The following is a 22,700-nucleotide window of genomic DNA, read 5'->3' on the forward strand; positions in this document are numbered from 1 at the left end:
CAAATATCTAACCAGCCAATCATGTGGCAGCAACTCAGTGCATAAAAGCATGCAGACATGGTCACGAGGCTCAGTTGTTGTTCAGATCAAACATCAGAATGGGGAAGAAATCTAATATAGTTTACTTTGACTGTGAAATGATTGTTGGTGCCAGATGAGGTGATTTGAGTATCTCAGAAACAGCTGATCTCCAGGGATATCATGCATAACAGCCTCTAGACCTTACAGAGAATGGTGTGAATTTTTTTTTAAATCCAGTGAATGGCAGTTCCTCCAGACAAAAACACCTTGTTAATGAGAGAAGTCAGAAGAGAATGGCTAGATTGGATCAAACCGACTGGAAGGTCACAGTAACTCAAATAATCACACAGGCCAACACTAATGTACTGACACAACATGCCGAACATTGAAGTGAATAGGCTACAGTAGTAGAAACCCACAGACATACAATCACAGGCCACTTTATTAGGTACGGAAGGTACCTAATAAATTGATCACTGTGTGTACATTGCACTTGTTGGGGCTGCATTGTAAAAAAAAATGCCTGTAATAAAGTCCAAATAACTATTCAAACCATTCTTGAGGCTTGTGGAGCTTACAAGAAAACATAGCTGATCGTTGGTGGGATTAGGCACACAGTATTTCTGAAGTATTTGCTGAGGCAGTGGAAAAGAATTTGCTAACCACTATGAGCCAGGTTATTCCGTGCCACTAGCACCAAATGTGCTGTACAGCAGCCTCATTGAATGAGATGGAATGAATTTCAGAGGCAGAGAATACATTGGAGCAAGTTTAGTGTTGCTGATTGTGGCAGTATTTCCAGACAGTCATTATTATCAAGCTGAACATAGTTAATTGGTCACAGCAGTGCACCCCCTCCCTCCAGCATCGGGGTCAATAAGACTTGGCTGATACCAAGAAACTGTTCATTCATACTTCTACCACAGCCCATGAATCGTAGAAGTTGAACTTCTACCAACACTTACAGGTACCATTTTTTAAAAAAAACTAGCAAGATTATCCACCAGCAACACTACAAGATATTGATATTGACAGAGAAGGAAGGGAGGAAGAAAAAAAACAGGGGCAAATTCTACTGTTGCAAATCACTTGATCCTGTGAGTTGAATAGATGGCATTAGGTACATTGCCAATAGTATTGATATCAACTCAGTTATAATTAATTCATAATCTTCATTAACCTGGCACATGCAAGCATCATGCGCTACTGCCCTTAATGTTGTAATACACATAAAATACTGAAGGAACCCAGCAGGACAAGCAGCTTCTATGATAAGGAGTAAACCGTCAATGCTCTGGGACGTGACCTTTATCAGGTCTGAGGAAAAAAAGAGATTAGAAGTCAGAGTAAGAAGGAGGGGGACAAGAGGAAGAAGTACAAGGTAGTAGGTAGGTAAAACTGGGAGAGGTGGAGAGGTGAAGTAAAGAGCTGGGAAATCAATTGTTGAAAGAGATAAAGGGGTGGAAAAGGGTGGAGTCTGATAGGAGAGGACAGAAGGCCATGGAAGAAAGGGAAGGGGGAAGAGATAAGGTGAAAGAGGGAACTGGGAATGGAGAACGGTGAAGGAGAAGTGGGGACCAGTTACCAGAAGTTCGAGAAATTGATGTTCATGCCATCAGGTTGGAGGCTGCCCAGATGGAATATAAAGTGTCTCTCCTCCAACCTGAGAGTGGCCTCATCGCGGCAGTAGAGGAGGCCATGGACTGACATGTCGCACGCCATCAGGTTGGAGGCTACCCGATGCAGGATCCTCCAAATTGCCCTTAATATGGTGGATAATACACTACCTAAAAATGACAGGGAATGTGCAAACTAAATCAGCACCCATACAATTCAACAACAGGTGCTTATGGAGGCTAATTTTCTAAGGTTGCATCCCATCTAGACTTCATGTCACATACAGTGATCCCAATTTACATTAGCCAGTTTTATTTGATTAGTGCATTGAATTTGTGTGATCATTTAAGAAAAATTAGTCTTCAAATTTTGGTTAGGCACCTCAGCCAGAACCCCTGCTCGTTGCTGAAAGTATTCTTCACTGAACAAGATGTCAACTAAATCAAAGCCAAGGCCCATAATACGTTTACAATGGGCTGGATTGGAGCTGTTTAAAATGGCTTGGAGTGTAACACCTGCAGTGACTAAGTGAGCAGGTAGATGAACAATTAACAGATTAGTATTGTGGTGAGAGTTGGGTGGGGACCTCTAAAGCTTTGCAATACAAACACAATTACAGTTATTAGTAGACAAAGCCAAGCTTCAACAGAAACAAATGGAAACACATTCAGTTTATATCACTTTAATAGGAGTTTAGAAATTATTATTAAAAAGAGGAGCAACTAAGTAGTGGAGACAGTAATAACATAAGGAGAAAGTTGAAATTATTCTATATCAGTAAGTACTTTATTGGACGGAATCTTAGTTCCATAGCATGTGTTTTAATAAAAACCAATTCAATAATAACGTCTCAGCCCGAAACATCGACTGTACTTCTTCCTATAGATGCTGCCTGGCCTGCTGCGTTCCACCAGCATTTTGTGTGTTCTCACAGCTACCTGGACTATTCCTCTTCTCACCCTGCCTCTTGCAAAAATGAAATCTCCTTCTTACAATTCCTCCATCTCCGCCGCATCTGCTCTCAGAATGAGGCTCTTCATTCCAGGACGAAGGAGATGTCTTCCTTTTTTAAAGAAAAGGGCTTCCCTTCCTCCACCATCAACTCTGCTCTCAAACGCATCTCTCCCATTTCACACACATCTGCTCTCACCACAGCATTTTGTGTGTGTTGCTTCAATAATTTAGGTAACACACACAAAATGCTGGAGGAAGGAACTCAGCAGGCCAGGCAGCATCCATAGAAAAGAGCAAACAGTCGATGTTTTGGGCAGGGACCCTTCATCAGGACTCAGCTCGATCCTGATGAAGAGTCTCGGCCCCAAACGTCGACTGTTTACTCTTTTCCATGGATGCTCTCTGGCCTGCTGAGTTCCCCTGGCATTTAGTGTGTGCTGATTTGGATTTCCAGCATCTGCGGACTTCCTCGTGTTTGCAATAAGTTAGGTATTTACATTCATGAAAAGGATGCTTTATTTTCCAAAAATACTTTGCTGCTATGCTACAGTATTAATCACAATATTGCCAATGGGAATTTAAATCCAAAACCAATTGTATTTGCCTTACTGGCAGGGCTCAGGGTAGAATAAGTGGCTCTTTAATTGGTTGCAGGAAGCATCTAGCTGGGTACCAAAGGTGTTTTGCACCTCAACACTCACAATGTACAATCATTTGAAGAAGGGAACAGAATGTAATATTTTTAATTTTACAGACTGGGTGGGTTTGTGAACTGTGAGGTGGAAGCAAACAGCCTTCTAATTGACTTAGATCAAGCAAGTAACCAAAACCTGGCAGATGCAATGTAATGGGAATAAATATGAAGTTATCCACCTCAGTAGGGAAAAATAGAAAGGCAGCATACTATATTAGATGAGGAAGTGTCAAGGTACAAGGAGACTTAGATGCTTTGGTGTTCTTGTTACTAAAAGTCAATACACCGGTGCATTAAGCAATTAAAGGGAAAATTGTAATGGTAATTAAATTACAATTAAAATTGTAATGGTCTTTGCTGCAAAATAATGTGAGCTCAGTAGCAAGAGGTTTGCTCGACAGTTGTACACAGCCAAGATGAGACCACACCTGCTGCAGTGTATGTAGTTTTTTTTAACCTTACCATATAAAGGTTATAGTTGCACACCTTCTGTAGTAAGTAAAGTTCAGCAGGCTGATTCCCGGGAGGACGGGCCTGTCATATGAAAGGGATTTCGTTAACTAGATTTGTATTCACCGGAGTTCAGAACAACAAAGGGAGATCTAATTGAAACTTACAAATTTTTGACAGACTGGATGCAGGAAGGTCCCTTCCCCAGCTCAGGGTCTAAAATGAGAGGTCACGGTTTCAGGTTAAAGGGCAAGGAATTTAAGACTGAGACTAGGAGATATTTCTTCACTCATAGGGTGGTGAACATGTGGCATTCAATTGCCCAGAGAACTGCAGAATCTAAATTACTCATTGTATTTAAGGCATCAAGGGCTACGAGGAAAAAGGAATACCGTACTGAGAAAGACACACAAAATTCTGGAGGAACTCAGCAGGTCAGGCAGAATCAATAGAAAGGAATAAACAGTCAATGTTTCGGGCTGAGACCCTTCATCGGTACCTTATGCAGGTCTTTGTAAAATCAGCTGTTTATTCCTTTCCATTGATGCTGCCTTACTTGCTGCGTTCCTCCAGCATTTTCTATGTGTTATTCTGGATTTCCAGCGTCTGCAGAATCTCTTGAACTTATGATTCTACGGAGAAAGATGGTTAGCCTCGATCATATTGAGTGACAAGGCCCAAAAGACCTATTCCTAATTAGGTTTGTATGGCTAAAGAAAAACAACTACAAAAGAATTACATAAAATTATTGTTAACATGACAGGAGCAAAGGTGGACGTGGGGTTTGTGAACTTTCAACTTTGTGATTCCTCAGCATGGAACAGAAGCTTGGAAGAACTATTCCAACAGTGAATTCACAGAACGCAAGGAGGGTAAATGATCTTTGATCACTCTGATACTGATGTCAGCTCGAGCAGGATTGAGCAAGAAGCTAGAACAAAAACCTGCAAGGAAATTCAGATTCAGGCTGGGCCAGATTTTAGTAACTCAATTCATGGACAGCAAAAATTCAGCACCAATGCTGGAAATGACAGATTTGATTCCCTTGAGAAGTAAGCCAGTACCTCTTGCAAGAAATTTTGAAGGGGATTCAATATTTCTGTATATTTACTTAACTTTATCACTCACTGGGCAATTGTTGTACATAGAAACATAGAAAATAGGTGCAGGAGTAGGCCATTTGGCCCTTCGAGCCTGCACTGCCATTCAGTATGTACATTGAGGTATCATCTAATTTGCGCCTTCTCCCTCGCCCTACTTTTTACAGAGTTCACTGTTCTGTCAGAATAATGTAGCAGAGAGTATTGCCGCTCAGCGCATTTAACTGTTTGCTGAAAAAAAGATTTATGTTTGTGATTCATTCCACTTCTTTTAACATTCAATTGAAAAAATACAAAATGGATAGAGCAACCATTTTTAAATGCTGCTCTTCATCCAAATTTTTTGACAAGCCAATTATGCTTAGGTCAGCAAAACTTACCCACTATGTGGTTTACTACCTCCTCTAGGGACAGTCTTTTATTTCTAACCAGACAAATTAGTCAAAAGAAACATTTGAGCAGAATCTTGACATTTCCAAAGTTACTTATCTCCAGGCCAAACCATATTCACCATGTGTTGTTAATTGTTGCCATGTTGCACATACACAGCATGTGACATGGGTCACATGTTGAGTATGGGTTCCAGCTGTACTGAAACTCAACTCTGCCAAGTTAACAATACACAGGTGGTTTAAATTTAATTCTTTTGTCCTGTGCTTTGATACTGCTCCATTCAAAGTATACACCTCACTTTCACAAACTCATGCATATGAAAACAACTGCCCACAGTTCTTTTCTTTACTAAATATGACACTTAACTAACATTAGAGATACAGTGAATGTTTTGTTAAGAGTTTTGAGATTGGCAATCAAGTGAACTCCACCCTATCCCCTAACAATCCTCAACTTAAAACTGTATCTAAATACAGATATACTAATCAATAGATCTAAAATTTTTGCTTTCAGTCAGCTTCTAGTCACATTGAAGATCTTAGATTTTATGATGTCACTTAAAATTAGGCAAGTGTTTAACTATTTATTCCCTTAATGTTCAAAATCCAGACTGCACCATATGGAATGCTAAAGGGTCTATTCTTTTGATAACAATAGCAGCAAACTAAAACTTCATATCCAAAAGGAGCTTGCTTTCCTTCTGAAAGAAATTACATCTATAAATCTACGTAACAGATCGCTCAGTCAAACAACAAATCTGTTCTTTGCAGGCTCTTAATTTCTTTAATAATACAAGCTACATTATTCTTGATGCTTTGTCTAGTTACTAAAATGTCACTTCTTTAGAAATCATATTTTCTCATCTATATATATTTAATATGAATTTGAAACATGAATAAAATTATTGCAGCTCAGCTGTTGAGTTTTAAGAGCAAAACAAAAACAATAAAAGGGAGGCATTTGGATGTGACACATGCTTGGTATTGTTAAAGACAAATGAACCATACGCTAAAGTTTAACCTTGCCCCCACTAGAGTGAAATGGAGACTTTTTTCCCATATACAAAAAAACCTGAGGTGAACGAGAACCCTATTCAAAGGTTGAACTGAAGGAGGCAGAAGTTTTACATTTGAAAACACAAAAGCTTCTTTCATTATTGGACAAATGTGGAGATTGGTTATACAAGAAGCAGCTTAAAATATAGCGAGGCAAATTTGCATTACTCAAGCTTATCTCTTATTTCACAAGTGCATTAGAACTGTAAAACTCAAGAATTAAGTTATTTTAACAAATTAGCTTTTGTACCATTACATAGACAAATCTCAAAAAGCAAAGGGATGCATAATATCTGTAAAGGTTGTTATATTTTGTAGTTGGTGTGATGACAATTTCCAAACAGTGGTCAGGAAATCTACTTCTGATGGACCACAACTGTTTACAGATGAAATCTCACTATGTCTACCTATATAAAGCTTTTTATAAAAAGAAACTCCTTGCTCTCTAGTTGAGTCAAGAGAGTTCTTGATCTCTTGACACAGCCTCTCATGGTCTCAAAAGCCATCCTATATAGTCAAGAAAGTTCAGCGATACCTCTATTTTCTGGGGCTGAAGAGAGCTGGATTTTGCACATCCATACTCATGTCATTCTACAAAAATGCAACAGAGAGCACCCTGACAAGCTGCATTGCTGCTTGGTACGGAAACTACACTGCAGCAGAAAGGAAGGCTCTACAACGTCAAACAGGTCACTGGCACCAGCCTACCCGCCATCGAGGACGTATGTACAGAAAGGTGACGGAGAAGGGCTAGTACCATCATGAAGGATCCCACCCACCCTGCTGATGGACTGTTTGTCCCACTCCCATCAGAACACCAGACTCAAAATTACTTTCCCAAGCAGTAAGGCTGATCAACACCTCCACCCACTAAATCAACCATTACTTTATTATTTGTTGTCAGTCCCTTATGTACAGCTTGGTGACATTTTATGGACATATCAGCTATCTTATGTATTTATTGGGCTTTTAAAAAAATTGTTCTGTCCTTTATCTTTTGTGGGGTTTTTTCTGCTGCATTGGATCCAGAGCAACAATTATTTCATTCTCCTTTAAACATCTACAGGAAATGACAATCAACAATGTTGACTCTTGAATCTAGCAGTTTATCCTAAGGCAAAGTTAAGGCCCCCACAATTTGCTACCCTAGTTATTCAATACTTCACCCAGGTCTCTTAGAGAGACAAGGCAGTGTTGATAGCTGAGGATGATGTTGGACTTTCTAGGTCACATCACACACGGAAGGATGATACAGCTACAAGATACCTCCTTCCCTAGGTATATCATTAGCCAATATAGCATTGAAGCTGGAAACTGTAGGTATGTCTACAGACAAATCAAGGAGATAAAGGCTAAATGTTGCACGTTGTGTGCCTAGCACTTCGAGTAATTACCTACCCTGCTAAAACAAAGCAACAGACCAATCCCATAAAGAGTTTTTGGGGTCCCAGAGATTCATTACATTCATCGACTTGTTAACCAATTAGCAAAATTTATATTAATGAGGAAAAAAATTCTCTGAAGTGATCATTTAATTTTCTCTATGTGGTTTCTGCCAATCAGGGAGGGGTTCCCAAAACAAGATATAAATTAACTTCACATAAAACCTCTGGACATAAAAAAAATGAAATATTACAACAAACCCCTAATTAGTAAAGATCACATATCTTAATATGATTGTTATAAACTAATATAACTAGTGAATGTTATTCTCAAGTTACTACATTAAAGATAATTCCCAGCTACATTGGTTTCAGGATTGAGAGTCATTCTAAGCTATACTTTATGAAGCAAAATTTACTGAAAGCGTTCTGTTCCACTGTGATGAAGCAGTCAGATGATAATGAGTTTCAAGGTGCATGAATTCAGTCTACTATTTTACTACAAGATAACTCAAAGAGTTGAAGTATAATTATGAAGGGAGTTATATTGCTTCCACTAACAAGCCTCTCTTATTGAGCTAATTGACATATTTGACTCAAAACAGGAGCTAATATGCAACACTTTTTGTCAGATAAATTCACATCTAATCTAGATTTACCTAATCCAAGGAGAGTACTTGTAACACAATTTGCATACATTCATTATGGGGAAGACTTGTATCAAAGCCATAATGTTCCTTGACAAACAAATTATCTTTTTTTTAAATTCTTCAGCTGCAGTGCGGTGTAATGCTGTGCATCTGTTTTTGAATTCCATTTCAAATCTAATTTGGATTCCAGTATTCAAAATTGTAGCTAAGGCAAGGTTATCACTACCAGAAAATGCAACAATTAAATTTTTTTCGCCATTATTGAAGTTCTTCATAGCTGGATACTGGGTAAATTCAAATATACTACATCAGAGTATACCCTTATTAGAAAGCTGGTGATCTCCCAGCATTCTCAGTTTGTAGCAAGAATCCTTGCACCATAATTCAGAAATCTCTCGCAATGAAATTAAATATAATATTTGCCTTTGTAACTGTTCGCTACATCTGTAGGTTTGATTTCAGTGACTAGTGCACTGGGACACCCAGATCCTTAGCTTGTCCCCTCTGGTCCTAGATTCATATATTACTTGTTTCAAATATAAGCCATCAGCCAGATCACTGACTGCTACCTCACAAAATACTCACTTCTTTCATATGTTGATTGCCATTTGTCAATAATGTTAAATCCATATAGGGCATTACATCATCCCATGTGCATAGTAACTTCTTGTGGGACTGAATGATGGGACTGGTGAAAATCTGAAAGTATCATATCCACTGATTCTCCCTTGCTCTACCAATTATAGGTTTGCCAGTGTTCCTTTCGTACATCCAATAAGCATTGTGTATGCCTTCCTGGATGAAGGCAGAACCAAAGTATTACATTACTGTGCCATCTCACTGTTATAAATTTTCCTGTTTCTGACTGTAATGGGGCTATATTTGTCTTCAATAATATTTGTTAATATATATTTGCAGAAACTTTTAGTTCCCTTTCATATTCCTTGTAAGTGATTCCTTAATGTCATTGACATGTTTTCCTCTCCAGATACTACCCAGTCTGCTTAGTTATGCCATTAAGTCTGTTTGTGTTTAGTTGAGTTGTTCTTCTGTACACTTATTTTATTGATAAATCATCAATTTTAATCATTTCCATGCCATTGATCATCAGACACCCAAACAAATAGCTGCTTTAATCTATTAATGACATCTTCATACACTAGAGCTAGGACCTATGGTTTCACTTTAAGGACACTTTTAAGGATTTTGTTATTTCATGCACTCCATATTTATTGCTATTTATTATTTGTTGTTCATTGATCCTGTTACAGTTACTGTTCTATAAGCATGCCCACAGGAAAAAGACTGAGGGTTGTATATGACATGCATGTACTCTGATAATAAATTTTACTTTGAACTTTGCTTAAAGATCAAACAGATAGTTCTCCATTCCCAATCATTTTTTCTAGAATTTGTTGCAATATTGTTAGGCTCTAGGTTGGTACTTCTCATGCAGCATATCTGAACTTACCCAATATCTCTTTCCCACAACTCCATTTCACACAGAGCAACTCTTGGGTTCCGAACAAGATGGTACTGTATTAATGATGAGATCCAGTGATTGTTTAAACTTTTGTGCATCAAGCAGTCCAGTTTACCATAAGACCATAAGATAACAAGATATAGGTGCAGAATTAGACCATTTGGCCCATCAAGTCTGCTCCACCATTTCATCATGGCTGATCCAATTTTCCTCTCAGCCCCAGTCTCCTGCCTTCTCCCTATATCCCTTCATGCACTGACCAATTAAAAATCCATCAATCACTGCTTTAAATATACTTAAAGACTTAGCCACCACAACTGCCTGTGGGAAAGAATTCAATAGATTTATCATTCTCTGGCTAAAGAAATTCCTCCTCATCTCTGTTCTAAAGGGATGCCCCTCTATTCTGAGGCTGTGTCATTTGGTCTTAGAGTCTCCCACCATAGGAAACATCCTCTCCACATCCACTCTGTCAGAGCCTTTCACCATTTGATAGATTTCAATAGTTCATTCTTCTGAATTCCAGAAAATACAGACCCACAGCCATCAAACACTCTTCATATGACAAGCCATTTAATCCTGGAATCATTTTCGTAAACCTCCCTTGAACCGTCTCCAGTTTCAGCACATCCTTTCTAAGATAAGGGGCTAAAAACTGCACACAATACTCCAAATGAGGCCTCACCAGTGCTTTATAAAGTCTCAGCATTACATCCTTGCTTTTATGTTCATGTTCTCTTGAAATGAATGCTAACATCGTATTTGACATTCAGGAGAGGTTCCCTTTACACCCACTCTTTGCCTCCTGCCAGTCACCCACTGCTCCATCCACGCTAAAATCTTTCCTGTAATACCATGGGCTTGTAGCTTGCTAAGCAGCCTCATGTGTGGCACCTTGTCAAAGGCCTCCTGAAAATCCAAGTACACAACTTCAACTGATTGTCTATCCTGCTTGTTATTTCTTCAAAGAATTCCAACAGATTTGTCAAGCAAGGTTTTCCCTTGAGGAAACCATGCTGACAATGGCCTATTTTATCATGTGCTTCCAAGACCTCATCCTTAATAATCAACTCCAACATCTTCCCACCCACTGAGATCAGACTAATTGGTCTATAGTTTCCTTTATTCTGCCTCCCTCCCTTCTTGAAGAGTAGAGTAACATTTGCAATTATCCAGTCTTCTGGAACTGTTCCAAAATCTAGTGATTCTTGAAAGATCATTACCAAAGCCTCCACAATCCCTTCAGCCACCATTCCAGCACCCTGGGGTGTATATCATCTGGTCCAGGTGACATATCTACCTTCAGACCTATCAGTTTCCAAAGAATCTTCTCTCTAGTTATGGCAGCCTAATGAACCCCTGTCACCTGGAACTTCCACCACACTGCTAGTGTCTTCCATATTGACAACAAATACAAAATACTTATTCAGTTCATCCACCACTTTTTTGTCTCCCATTACTACCAATCCAGAATCATTTTCTAGCAGCTTGATATCCACTCTCGGCTCTCTTTAACACTTTATATATCTGACAAAACTTTTGGTATCCTCTTTAATATTATTGTCTAGCCTACTTTTGTATTCCATCTTTACCTTTTTAATAATTTTTTTTAGTTGGCTTTTGTTGGTTTTTAAAAGCTTCCCAATCTTCTAACTTCCCACTAATTGTTGCTCTATCATATGCCCTCTCTTTTGCTTTTAGGCTGGCTTTGACTTCTTTTGTTAGCCACAACAGTCTTCTTTCATTTAGAATACATCTTCCTCCTTGGTATGTATATAATCCTGTGCTTTCCAAATAGTGTCCAGAAATTCCAGCCATTGCTGCTCTAGCCAACTCCTCTCTCATGCCTCTTTTCCTTTTACTCCACTGTAATACTGATGATATGAACATTTACAATGATATGAAAGTTATTCACAAATTCTTGTTGAAACAGTAGTTCAAAATCTATTTTTTTCTATTGATAGAACAGTTCAGTTTTTCAACAATTCTCTCTGTGGATTTTGGATGTCAGAGAGTAAAAGGAGGACAAACACAGTTTTAGTTTCACATATTATATAAGTAATCTGGAATTTCTAATTACAGTCGTTCCCATCAGAACTCATTTCCCCTGAAATTTAGTATTTTGTTGTGTAGCCATTGCACTCCACTCAGCACCAGTGCCATCCCCAGATCTTCTGTTGAGGCTAAAGTGCAACATAGATGGATATTTGAGAAAATAATATAAACAAAGAGGTTCTCTCATATGGTTTTCATTTTACAAACTGCCAGGGCCCAAAATTTGATTAATTTATTTTTCTAAATTCTTACTGGATAAAGCAAGCTGCAGAAAAAAATATCACTGGAGTTTTAAGGCCAAGTTTAGTTGCATACAATGGAGCCCCAGCATCTTTTGCAGTGAAGAATGTAAATAAAGGAACTCCATACCCATCTTCGCCACAATGTTTGATATCAAATATACAAATATGGTGCACAGCATGGCAGAAATGCTGAGGCAAGGAGAAGAAGATGCATTGCAATGGACAAACAACTCAGAAACTAGTGTTCGCATTGCATTTATAAAATTCCTTTGGAATCAGTTCAGGTATGTAAACCCATACCAACCATCTTCGGCAAGTCCTTCGAGACAATGCCTAGTTACTGCAGATGGCCAAAAGGTGGAAAAGTGGAGCATCCAGGTTAAAATGCTTCCAGATAGTTTATAAGCAAAAAAAAAAATAATAATTTTGATGTTGAACTACCAAAAAAAGGTTGGCAAAATCTTAAAATAAATATCTTGTGCAATCACAATATGCTGAATGAGCAAGAGAATGAACAGGTCCATTTTCTGGATTATTACTGCTCTTACCTGTTTCAAAGGACCTGTAAACTATAAACACAAAATTTTCCAGTTCTGTGAGTACAACCTCCTCGCTGCAGCTTCCTAATAGCCTTTCATGGAAAGATTGGGGAAACAATGGGAAGCCAGAAAGATCATGACTGCTTTCGATGTTTTTCTCCACAGAATACAAGCTGAGGACCGGAGCACACATGGAGGACTATGGTCTGGTTGCAGGTCAAAGAAACCAGGCAGATTAATGGTTTGGCATAGTCTAGATGGCCCAAAGGACCTTTTTCTGTGCTGTAGTGTTCTATGACTCTAACATAATACATTATATTAATAGTGGGGAGATGATGTCCTCTATACATTGTTTAAAATATACTTATATACACTTATAAAGCCACAATGCCCCTGACACACCATCCTTTATGTCAATAAGACTCAACGTAGATTTGGAGGAAAAGAACCACTTCATTGAGAATCTTCACTCCATCCTCCAAAACAGCCAGGATCTCTCAGTTTTCAGCAATTTTAATTCTACTTCCCATTCCCACACGGACATGTCTGTGCAAAGCCTCTTATACTACCATGTTGAGGCCAGACACAGATGTGAGGAGCAACACCTCATATTCTGCCTTGGTAGTCTCCAACCCGGTGGCATTAATAGCCATCTCTCTAAATCTTGGTAACCAATCCCTATGTTACCCTCTCTTTTATTTTTCCTGGCTTCTTTGTCCCTCCTGCATACTCACATCCTGTCTATCATCTACACCTTCCTTCTTCCTGTTCCCCAACTCCTTCCATTTATTCCATGGTCTACTGTCCCCTTCTTCTTTAGTCCTTTGCCTCTTCCACCTATCACCTTCCAGTTTCTCATATCACTCCTTTTTTCTGTCTTTGCCACCTTCCTTCCTTACCCTCTTACCTGAACTCACCTATCACCTGCCAGCTGCAGGTCTTCCCTACCCTTTCATTCTGCCCATTTTCTTTCCAATCCTAATAAAGGGGTTTAGCCCAGAACATCAACTTTTCATTTCCCTGACCAGCTAGGTTCCTCCAACTTTTTTTGTATGACACTGACAAAGGATGATTTTACAAATCAATCAAGATTCTTAATACTTCATGACAAAACAGGTTTTGGAGTTTTATACTTAAAATTGCGCACACATCACTTCAGATTGCGTCTGTTTTGAGTGTCCAAAACAGCCTAGAATTTTAAAACAATGCTCACTTTGCATTTCGAATTTCAGCTACTTTAAGGAAAATTTAAAATTATCTGCTCCATAAAATTTATTCTACCTTTATCTTTTAAAATTAAAATCCAGAACGATATTAATGGAGCATTATTTTAAAAAAACAAACTAGGGCAACATGACGAAATACTTTACAATCACCATGGCAACTATACTAATCTTAATCTTTCAAGCTTCTGAATAAACGACAGTCTTACACTGGGCTCAACACACTGGGCTTTTGTCTGTACCACCACAAAGGTGCTATTGGAGGTTATTAACACAAGAGCATTCTTGACCCTCAATCCACCTGCATTTTTCTTCCATCCTTGAACTTGTTCTTAGAGAATTCTGTGTGTGTGAGCCATGTAAAAACCAAACTGTGGGGAAATATAAATGTCAGAACTCCCCATCTTCAAGTTGGTGTCCAGATGTTCCTGGCTGAGCCCATTGGGCTTCAGTGAACAGTTGAAGATTTTAACCTCTAATTATACATAATACAACATGAAAACAGCTAGTGTGACTCAGTGCATAAAATAATAATCACAGGCCACACAAACTATTACTGCCAAGTTTTCTGTCATGTTTAGTCTTTAAAGTAGTTTTAAATCAAATTGACTCAGACCTCATTTTTACGAATTTTACAATGCCTTTTGAGAAATATTTCTATTTCTCAAGTTAATGAATACACAAAACTTCGTAGCATTGTAATGGCATGGCAAATGTAACCAATAGAATGCATTATTTAACTCACAACTTTAAATACTCTCCAGGGGTGAACTGGAGTTTGTTCCTAACACAATGGTTTCATGATGTTGTTTTTGCTTCTAAAAGCAACTCAGCCAAGAATTGTTGATAACTTTGACCCGAAGAGCTTAAATTTCAAGTTAAAACAGAAAATACTGGAAAAAAACTCAGGCTAAATCTATGGGGAAAATTAATGTTAATGTTTAACTCAAAGATGTCTGTCTGACCTAACAAGTACTTTGTTTCTATTTTAGACTTCCAGAATTCCTTTTTTTATTTTTGCCTTCCATTCTACAGGGAATCAGAACAAGCAAGTAAGAGGTCACAGGAAAGACAAACACAACAGTTCTGCTGATTCAACCGTGACTTCTGCTGATACTGGAAATCCAGAGCAACACACACAAAATTCTGAAGGAACTCAACAGGTCAGGCAGCATCTATGGAGAGGGATAAACAGTTGACATTTTGGGTTGAGGCCCTTGTTTCAAACTGAAATGTTGACTGTTTATTTCTCTCCAAATGTTTTCTTCTTCCATTCTACTTAACAAAACTACTTTTCAATTCAGTTTCTCCTCTGCACCTGTGAACTTCTGCCTTCCACTTCCCATACCCCCACTGTCCTCCCACAATGTGGAAAACGAGTCTACTACTGTTAAATCATGAACCTAACTGGGAGAATTCTCCAAATATCATCAAATTCATGAACACTTTAATGAGACCGTTATGAATGCTTGCAACATCATTCCTTTCAGATGTTGATGAATGCATCCTAGCATTCTCTTTTTATGCAAGGTGGTTTACTTCATGAATGATAGATACACTTCATTATTGATTAAACAAGACTGAGCCAACAATCTATGTTTTACAAAAAGAAAATTGCGTAACTACCCCACACTGGTCTATAAACATTGGTCCCTTAGAAGAGACTAGGGGGAAAAAAATGTCAAAGGTTCTAAATTAATTTGAATTGAGCTTCACCATAAACTGAATTAAAAACACCCACAGAACAATAATCAATCAAAGGGCTACAAAGAAGGAGAAGCAAAAAAATCTCCATCATTGGGTAAAAAAATACCAGGCAAACTAATGTCTAAAGACCAACACAACTCACTGGACCTGGTGGCCTGCATCCTAGGGTTTCAATGGAAGAAACTGAAGAAGGTAATAGTTATGTTAATTGCCGTCTACCAAAATTCCCTAGAGAAGTCCTAGAAGATTGAAAAACTGAAAATGTAACACTGTTATATGAGAGAGAAAGACAAACCAGGAAACTATTGGCCAGTAGGTCTAATATTTACTATTGAGAAATATTGGAACAATTATTAAATAGATAATAGCAGCATTTTTAGAAAATTATAAGACAATCAAGCAGATCAGTGATCTTATAAAAGTGAAATGGTTTTGAGCAATTTACTAGAATATTTTGAGAATGTAACAAGGAGGGAAGGCAAAGGGTGTACTGCATTTAGATTTCTAGAAGGCATTTAAATTTCCAGAAGGCCACCTGAAAGAGCTCAAGGCATTAGGGGTATTATTCTGGCATTGATCAGGGATTGACTAACATAAGTCAGGATAATGTGGCACTTTTATAATAGTCATCAGTAACTAGTGGATTGGGTACCATAGGATCAAATTGGGGTCATCAGCTTTTTACTTCCTATATGGACAACTTGGATGAAGGACTGAAGGCACTATAGCCACATTAGTGATGATACAAAATAAGTGGGTTATTAGGCTGTGAGAACATAGAGAGTTTGAAAGGGGATATAGACAGGTGAGGTGAGTGGGCAGGCAGGTAGATGGTGAAAATGTGAGCTTATTCACTTTGGAATTAAATAAAGAAAAATAACATTATTTTAGTAACTCCAAAATATTTTGAGACAAACCCATCTAAGGCTCCTGATACATGAAACAAAATGTTAGTGTGCAGGTACAGCAAGTAGTTAAGAAAGATGATAGATTGCTGGTATGTATTGCAAGGGTGAGTATAAAAGCAGAAAAGTTTTGTTGCAGGTTTACAGGCCCTGCTGACACCATATGAGGAGTACTGCATGCAGTTTAGTTTACCCCATTAAAGAATAATATCATCAGAAACAACACTGTGAGGGGTTTACTGGATTGATGCGTGTGATGAGAGGTTGAGTCTCCACTCATTAGAGCTCAATGAGGGGAGATGTAAGATTCTGAGGGGCATTAATTGAGTAGATACCAAGAGAATTTCCTCCCTAGTGGGGGTATCTAGCTGGAATTTGGGGGATTGTTTCAAAATAAAGTGATCATCTATTTAAGATAAAAGTAAGTAGGAACTTCTGAGGGTTATGAATCTCCTGGTCATTTGCTCCAGAGATCTTTGGAGGCAGAGTCCTTGATTATGTTCAAGAGGGAGGCTGGCTGTCTAATCTATGGATGTCAGTGGCAGGAAAGTATTGTTGAAGTCAACATTGGATCAGCCATGACCTTATTGAATGGCAGAGCAGGTGCTCACTGGTTTAATCTGACTCCATATTCAGAATCAGAATCAAGTTTATTATCCCTGACTTCTGTTATTACATTTGTTCTTTTGTCTTAACCTCCCATGTAATGTACAATACACAATCAACAACAGTTCATTGGTTCTACCAGATCTGAAGTTCTCCTGTTTTCCCTAAAGTAACTATAGCAGCGAATACCTCAACAGTCCTAAGAACTACAAGATCACAGGATAATGCAGAATGTTTCACTTTCTATAAAAGGGTCACCGCCTCACCACTGGACTCTGAAAATTCTCTGTAGTTGTTGACAGTTTTATAGATAAGAGGGTCGAGCGATTTAATTGCCAGGCTCCTTATAAAATGACAGGAGGTTTGGGAGGACAGAGTAAACCGCTGCTTTAATGACAGGTACCAAGATCCCCACTAGGGTCAATCCAACACATCTACTTGAAAGCAAGGCGCCTTACTTTCAGCCTGTTGTGGGAGCAGTGCCCCGGAACTCCAGTCTCCGCGGAGGTCGTATTTAAAGGCAGCAATCCTGCGACTGATGTCCCGCTGCAGTGTGGATTGGATGAAGAGCGCCACCCTCTCGCCGGCCATGCGACTGAAGCAATGAACTTTGGGCTCGGCTCCCTCCTCCTCCTCGTCTCCCTGCCGATCTCGGACCAGCAGCTGCAGTTCTGCACCCTGCTCCAGGTAGATCTGCGCCCCCCGAAAGTTCTCGGCCGGTTTAATGCACGCCGTGATGCGACCGAAGTTACCTCGGGTCGTTGACGAGGCTGGCCCCGACGGAAGCCGGGGAGAGAGGCTCAGTCGCAGCGCTCCCACTGGGTACAGCCATTCCACGTCCCCTTCGGCACAGTGAAGGAAGATCTGCTCCACGCTCCCGGGCTCCAGGGACAGGCCACTGCGGCAGAACACAAGCATGTCAATGAGAGGGGGGAAAAAAAACACTTCTACACATCAGCTACCGTCCAACACGGTGGAAGCATAATTAATTATGTGTCCCACTATTATTCATGGAATCATACAGCATGGAAACTGGCCCTTCGGCCCACCCGGTCAATACCCGCCAAGATCTTAGCTCGTCCCAAATACACGCGTTTGACCGATATTCTTCTAAACTTTTCCTATCCTAGTGTCTTAAATGTTGATAATATACCTGCTTCAACTACATCCTCTGACAGACCATTCCACATAACCGAACGCCCTCCGGGAGGAAGTTGCCCTTCGCGTTGACATTAAATCTCTCCCTCTCACTTTAAACCCCTGCCCTCTAGTTTTTGATTCCTGAGTGCAGGCATTCACACTATGAATGCTTCTATCTGCGACCATGGGAATTGATTACAATCCCCAAAAATAAGTACCTTTCGTCCTTCCTGGCGGTGCTATCCTGCTCTTTCCTCATCCCTTGCAGACTTCAAGTTTAGTCCATTGAAAGGAGAACTGAAACATTTCAGGCCATTTAACGGCATGTTCCCAACATTTCTGTACTTTAACTGTTTTCTTTAATAAGAGTTGATAGAGTGGGCAGGAAATCAAGGCAGAAATTGGAGCGGAATGGAAAACTGGGGGATCACCGTGACTCCTAATTTGTTATTATTATTGACTTCGATCTACGGATCACGCGGAACTTGGGAATTCTGTAGATAATGGAAAGCGTAGAAAATTATTGCAAGAATAAAGGATGAATGGCTTTAGTGGCGGGTGAAATTTACGGAAATGTGAAGTGATCTTCGTTCTGCAAAAGGGCAGGAGACAGTGTAAACTCACTTGTTTTAGAGGCCGTGCGAGTCTATATCGAACGTGATTCATAGAATGATTGTTAACTAAACCAGATCCCAGGTAGTATAAATGCACAGGATACAAAAGCAGGGAACTTGCAATGAACCTATCACAAGCACTGCCCAACACAATATGGAATATTACATTCTATTCTGATCGTGTATGCGAAAGTGCTGGAGAGGAGTGCAGATAAAATAATGGAATGTTTCTAGGGAGAGGGATTTCAGCCGTAGAGTTCAACTGGAAATGTTGAAATCTCTCTCCTTGGAGAAAGAACTAAGAGGACATCTAGCAGGTGTACAGACCCTTGATATCCAAGATAGAGTTAGTTGTTCCCACCAGTACCTGGGAAACCGAGTTACGGGCAAATATAAAAGACACACGGAAAAATAGCCACTCGGAGCTCACTATCTCCAGGGATGATGGAAACCCGATCTCTACAATTAGGTGGGACTCGAGAAAGAATAACTACAGGGCCATGGGAGAGAGAGGTGCGAAGCGACATGTTTGTTAATAAGAGTCGGCATTGACTAGAGGGACGGAACGACCTCTGCTGACTTCCCACCCGCTCCATGAATTGCAAACTTCCATCCAATCTTTCCCCAGCTTTCGATGTTTAATTGATCTTCTGTCGAAACAACTATGGAAACCTTTATTGATGCAAATCATCGATTCCACCTGCAGTTGTTGCTTTGGGCCGTTCAAAGAGATAAAAACGCAATAGGCTTAAAATATGTTCACATCTAAATCAGCACTATCTATTTCGCAGTCCGAACTATATGACCGTTCCTTAAGATCCTATTCCCCGATGAACGGAGCTCACCATCGAAACTCGAGGAACTCAAGACAAACAGTTAAATAGAATAATCAATATAGCCAAGAGGAACCCACCTCCCCACAGGTTTTAATCTGGTGTCTTTAACTCAACACCCAAATGTGCGCCACCGCATCACTATCCACCGCATAGTGGATATTTTTTGAACAAATTAAATTTATAGCACGAATAAAGTGGGGAGTCTGTCCTACGATCGGGAGAGAGAGGACAGATTGCGTGGGATTCCACTGCTGTCAAGCGCATCGCTGCACTTAATCGAAAAGACAATTGTAACAATAAGAGTGCGCGCCAAATATATAACAAAGGGTTCCAATTTTAATACAACGTCGTGCTTCGCCACAAATGGTCGAAAACAATAATCCTAGTCGAGTTCAGGACCCTCACGCTGAGCTCAAACAATATGCAAAGTTGTTTTCGACATTATAAAGTTCTATATTGATACAAAAGCCCGTCTGTTTCGAGCAATGTGAACAAATAGCATCGAGAACTGACAAGGTAGGAATGTGGGGGAGTAACATCCAACAATCGTTTAATGGAAGCCAAACTTTTCTTAGCAACATCTGATACAATCCAGACAGACGTGCAATTCCCTGACACATCTCATCAGGTTGAAGGTGATCGGTAACAGTTTACCGCAGGAATACACGAAGCATTAATAACGCTGGCGATATTTGACTCCTTGTTATTATTTTCAAACGCGGTCCATGTAAGGAACTCTGGAGGAGTGTGCGTACTTTCTCAGAGATCATTTCATTTCTCGTGACACAGAAAAACAGTTAAAAACTTATTAATTTGATATAACCACTAACAAGGGGTTCCGCAAACATGGTTGAGAAGTTTACGCTGATAGCAGGGGGCGCAGTTTCTAAAGAACTTCAAAGCAACTTTTTGTCCCGTTCGCGACTCTTAATGAAACATCCCAATAAAATCGGATATTCCAACTGATTCACATTGTGGTAAATTAATAAAATAGCCCCATACCTTCCTTTCCAATTGCATTGATCTACAGAGTAATTGGAATAGCCCGTTTTCAGCAGGGACAGTAGAAAAGTCCAAAGTGCAAAAGGAGTGATCAAAGTCATCTTCAAGCCCAGAAACGTAATCCTGAGTTAAACAACTGGAAAACTTATAAGAAGAGATAACCAGAGAGAAAGGTGGTGAATCCCACAGCAAAACGCGGGCATACTTGATATTCCGCTGGAGAAATAGGCTGCGCTCTGCCCGTCCCGACCTTTCACTGTCCTCTCATTCCTCAGGGTCAACCCTCTTTCACTGACATACACTGACCAGACTGCAGCGCCTGTTAACTTTTGTTCCCGTGTCCGGACCTTCCTGGCCAATCAACCCGCAAAGGTGGCAGTCTTTTGCTGCTGACAGCCTATTAGCGGGCGAAGCAGGTTTTACCGGAGACACGCCCCTATGCGTGACGTCACCGGCGGCGCTCACATGGATTTTTAAAAGGGCAATGTCGTAGACTTAGATCGCCCCTTAGAACGAGTTTCTTTCAGGGTAAAAAAAAAATTCGCAGAGATCAAGTTCTTTAAAATCATTTTAATGCCATATCAGCTACATTGAACAAATTCCGACTCATCTATTTCTGAAGTCTGCAAAGGTATTATTCTCTAAGGAAGATTCTTTGGGTGCCATATCTGCTTCCCAGAAAATAACCTCTAATAATATCTAGATTTTTTTTTACATTAACAAATATGCTTCGGGCACAATGCTTGTTGTAGCTTGAAGAAGTAGCTAATAAAATTCATATGTAAATTCCATTCCGTCAACGGAATCTCGCCTTATATCGAATACCAAAATATTAAAGTATCTTCAGAAGATTACACATAAATTACTCCAATTTTGATCTATCGTAAATCTACGCGACATCACGTTGCAGAGCTCAGTATTCGAAGTTTAACGTGACATGCTTTTCCAAGTAATCATTGCATATTTTTCCTTTTTACACCTGATAGTCGGTGATCAAACTGAAACGGGCATTTATATATAAAAACCCCGTTTTCCCATGCTAACGCTTTTAAAGAAGACAGTTTGCTGCCTTTACACCGACCAAGGAATCACTTATACTGATCATTTTTCAAAATAATCTCAAAAACACTGCAGTCAAATTTAGCGGACATTCTTTGGAAAGCTGCTACCATTTTAGTGTAGTGTAATTTTTATTCGGTATTATGCATATCTTCTAAGTCTGAGATAAACATAAAATGTGCAACATACACATGTGGAGACCTTAAACTTTAAAAAGGTTAAATGTAGGCAGAAGAGTGAAATATTATTGTTCGCTGAATATTTTAGCAAACCAGCCGAGTAAATGAGAAGTAGGCTTCTCTGTGTAATTGAATTTAAACTCCAGCAAGCGTTTCGGCTTTAAATAAATAATATCGTGAATTGCCCCTAACTTCTCCAACATATACTCAGCTTAGAAATTACATTGCAAGTTGTCCCAATCTTTCAAGAAAAGAACGCTTTTTTTCCCCCCCTAGTGATATATACCAGTAAATGAATTTGAAGAAACTGCAACGATGGCAGATTATCCAGTAGTATATGGCAAATATTGGTAAAGAAAATGTGAATTCCCTTTTGTCCGCCCTTTTAAAGTTTCCATAAGGACATTTAGTATTCTTGGCGCCCTTCACTTCATCCTGCTCGTGCATTAATACATTCATGTATACATTATGGTTTGAAAGAAAATAAAACTGTTGCAGGCTTTATACAAATCGAAAATAGTTGTATTGCCCGCCAAAATTTCAAATAAAGAGCAGAATTCCACTGACAATGCCAGATGACAGACGGGCGGAGTTCGATGCAAATTGCTGACTGAGAGAAGATGACCAGCAACACGTCTAGCATCTCTCAGTGGCAATGTAACCCCAGTAACTCCTCGCGGATTGTTCAACAGCGATGCATTGAGAGCCACGCATTCCGCAATCATTGATAGTCTGATGTATGCAGACGGAGAACTGAAATCTGCTGTGTAAACCCAGTTTGGGCCAGTCTCTCC

At 39.5% G+C, this 22,700-nt stretch overlaps 1 protein-coding gene across 1 annotated transcript in view; it reads right to left on the reverse strand.

The window, feature by feature from the left end:
* Positions 1-21,004, reverse strand: part of metrn (meteorin, glial cell differentiation regulator) — a 43,007-nt gene extending 22,003 nt beyond the window's left edge. Inside the window, exons 1-2 of the mRNA XM_073060766.1 lie at positions 20,669-21,004; positions 17,535-17,974 (exon numbers count right to left, since the gene is read on the reverse strand). Of these exons, the coding sequence (XP_072916867.1) occupies positions 17,535-17,974; positions 20,669-20,769 (541 nt within the window). The 5' untranslated portion in view covers positions 20,770-21,004. The remainder of the gene's footprint in view (positions 1-17,534; positions 17,975-20,668) is intronic.
* Positions 21,005-22,700: the final 1,696 nt, after the last annotated feature.

This window comes from Hemitrygon akajei, chromosome 11 (genome assembly GCF_048418815.1).
Source record: "Hemitrygon akajei chromosome 11, sHemAka1.3, whole genome shotgun sequence".
Lineage (NCBI taxonomy): Eukaryota > Metazoa > Chordata > Chondrichthyes > Myliobatiformes > Dasyatidae > Hemitrygon > Hemitrygon akajei.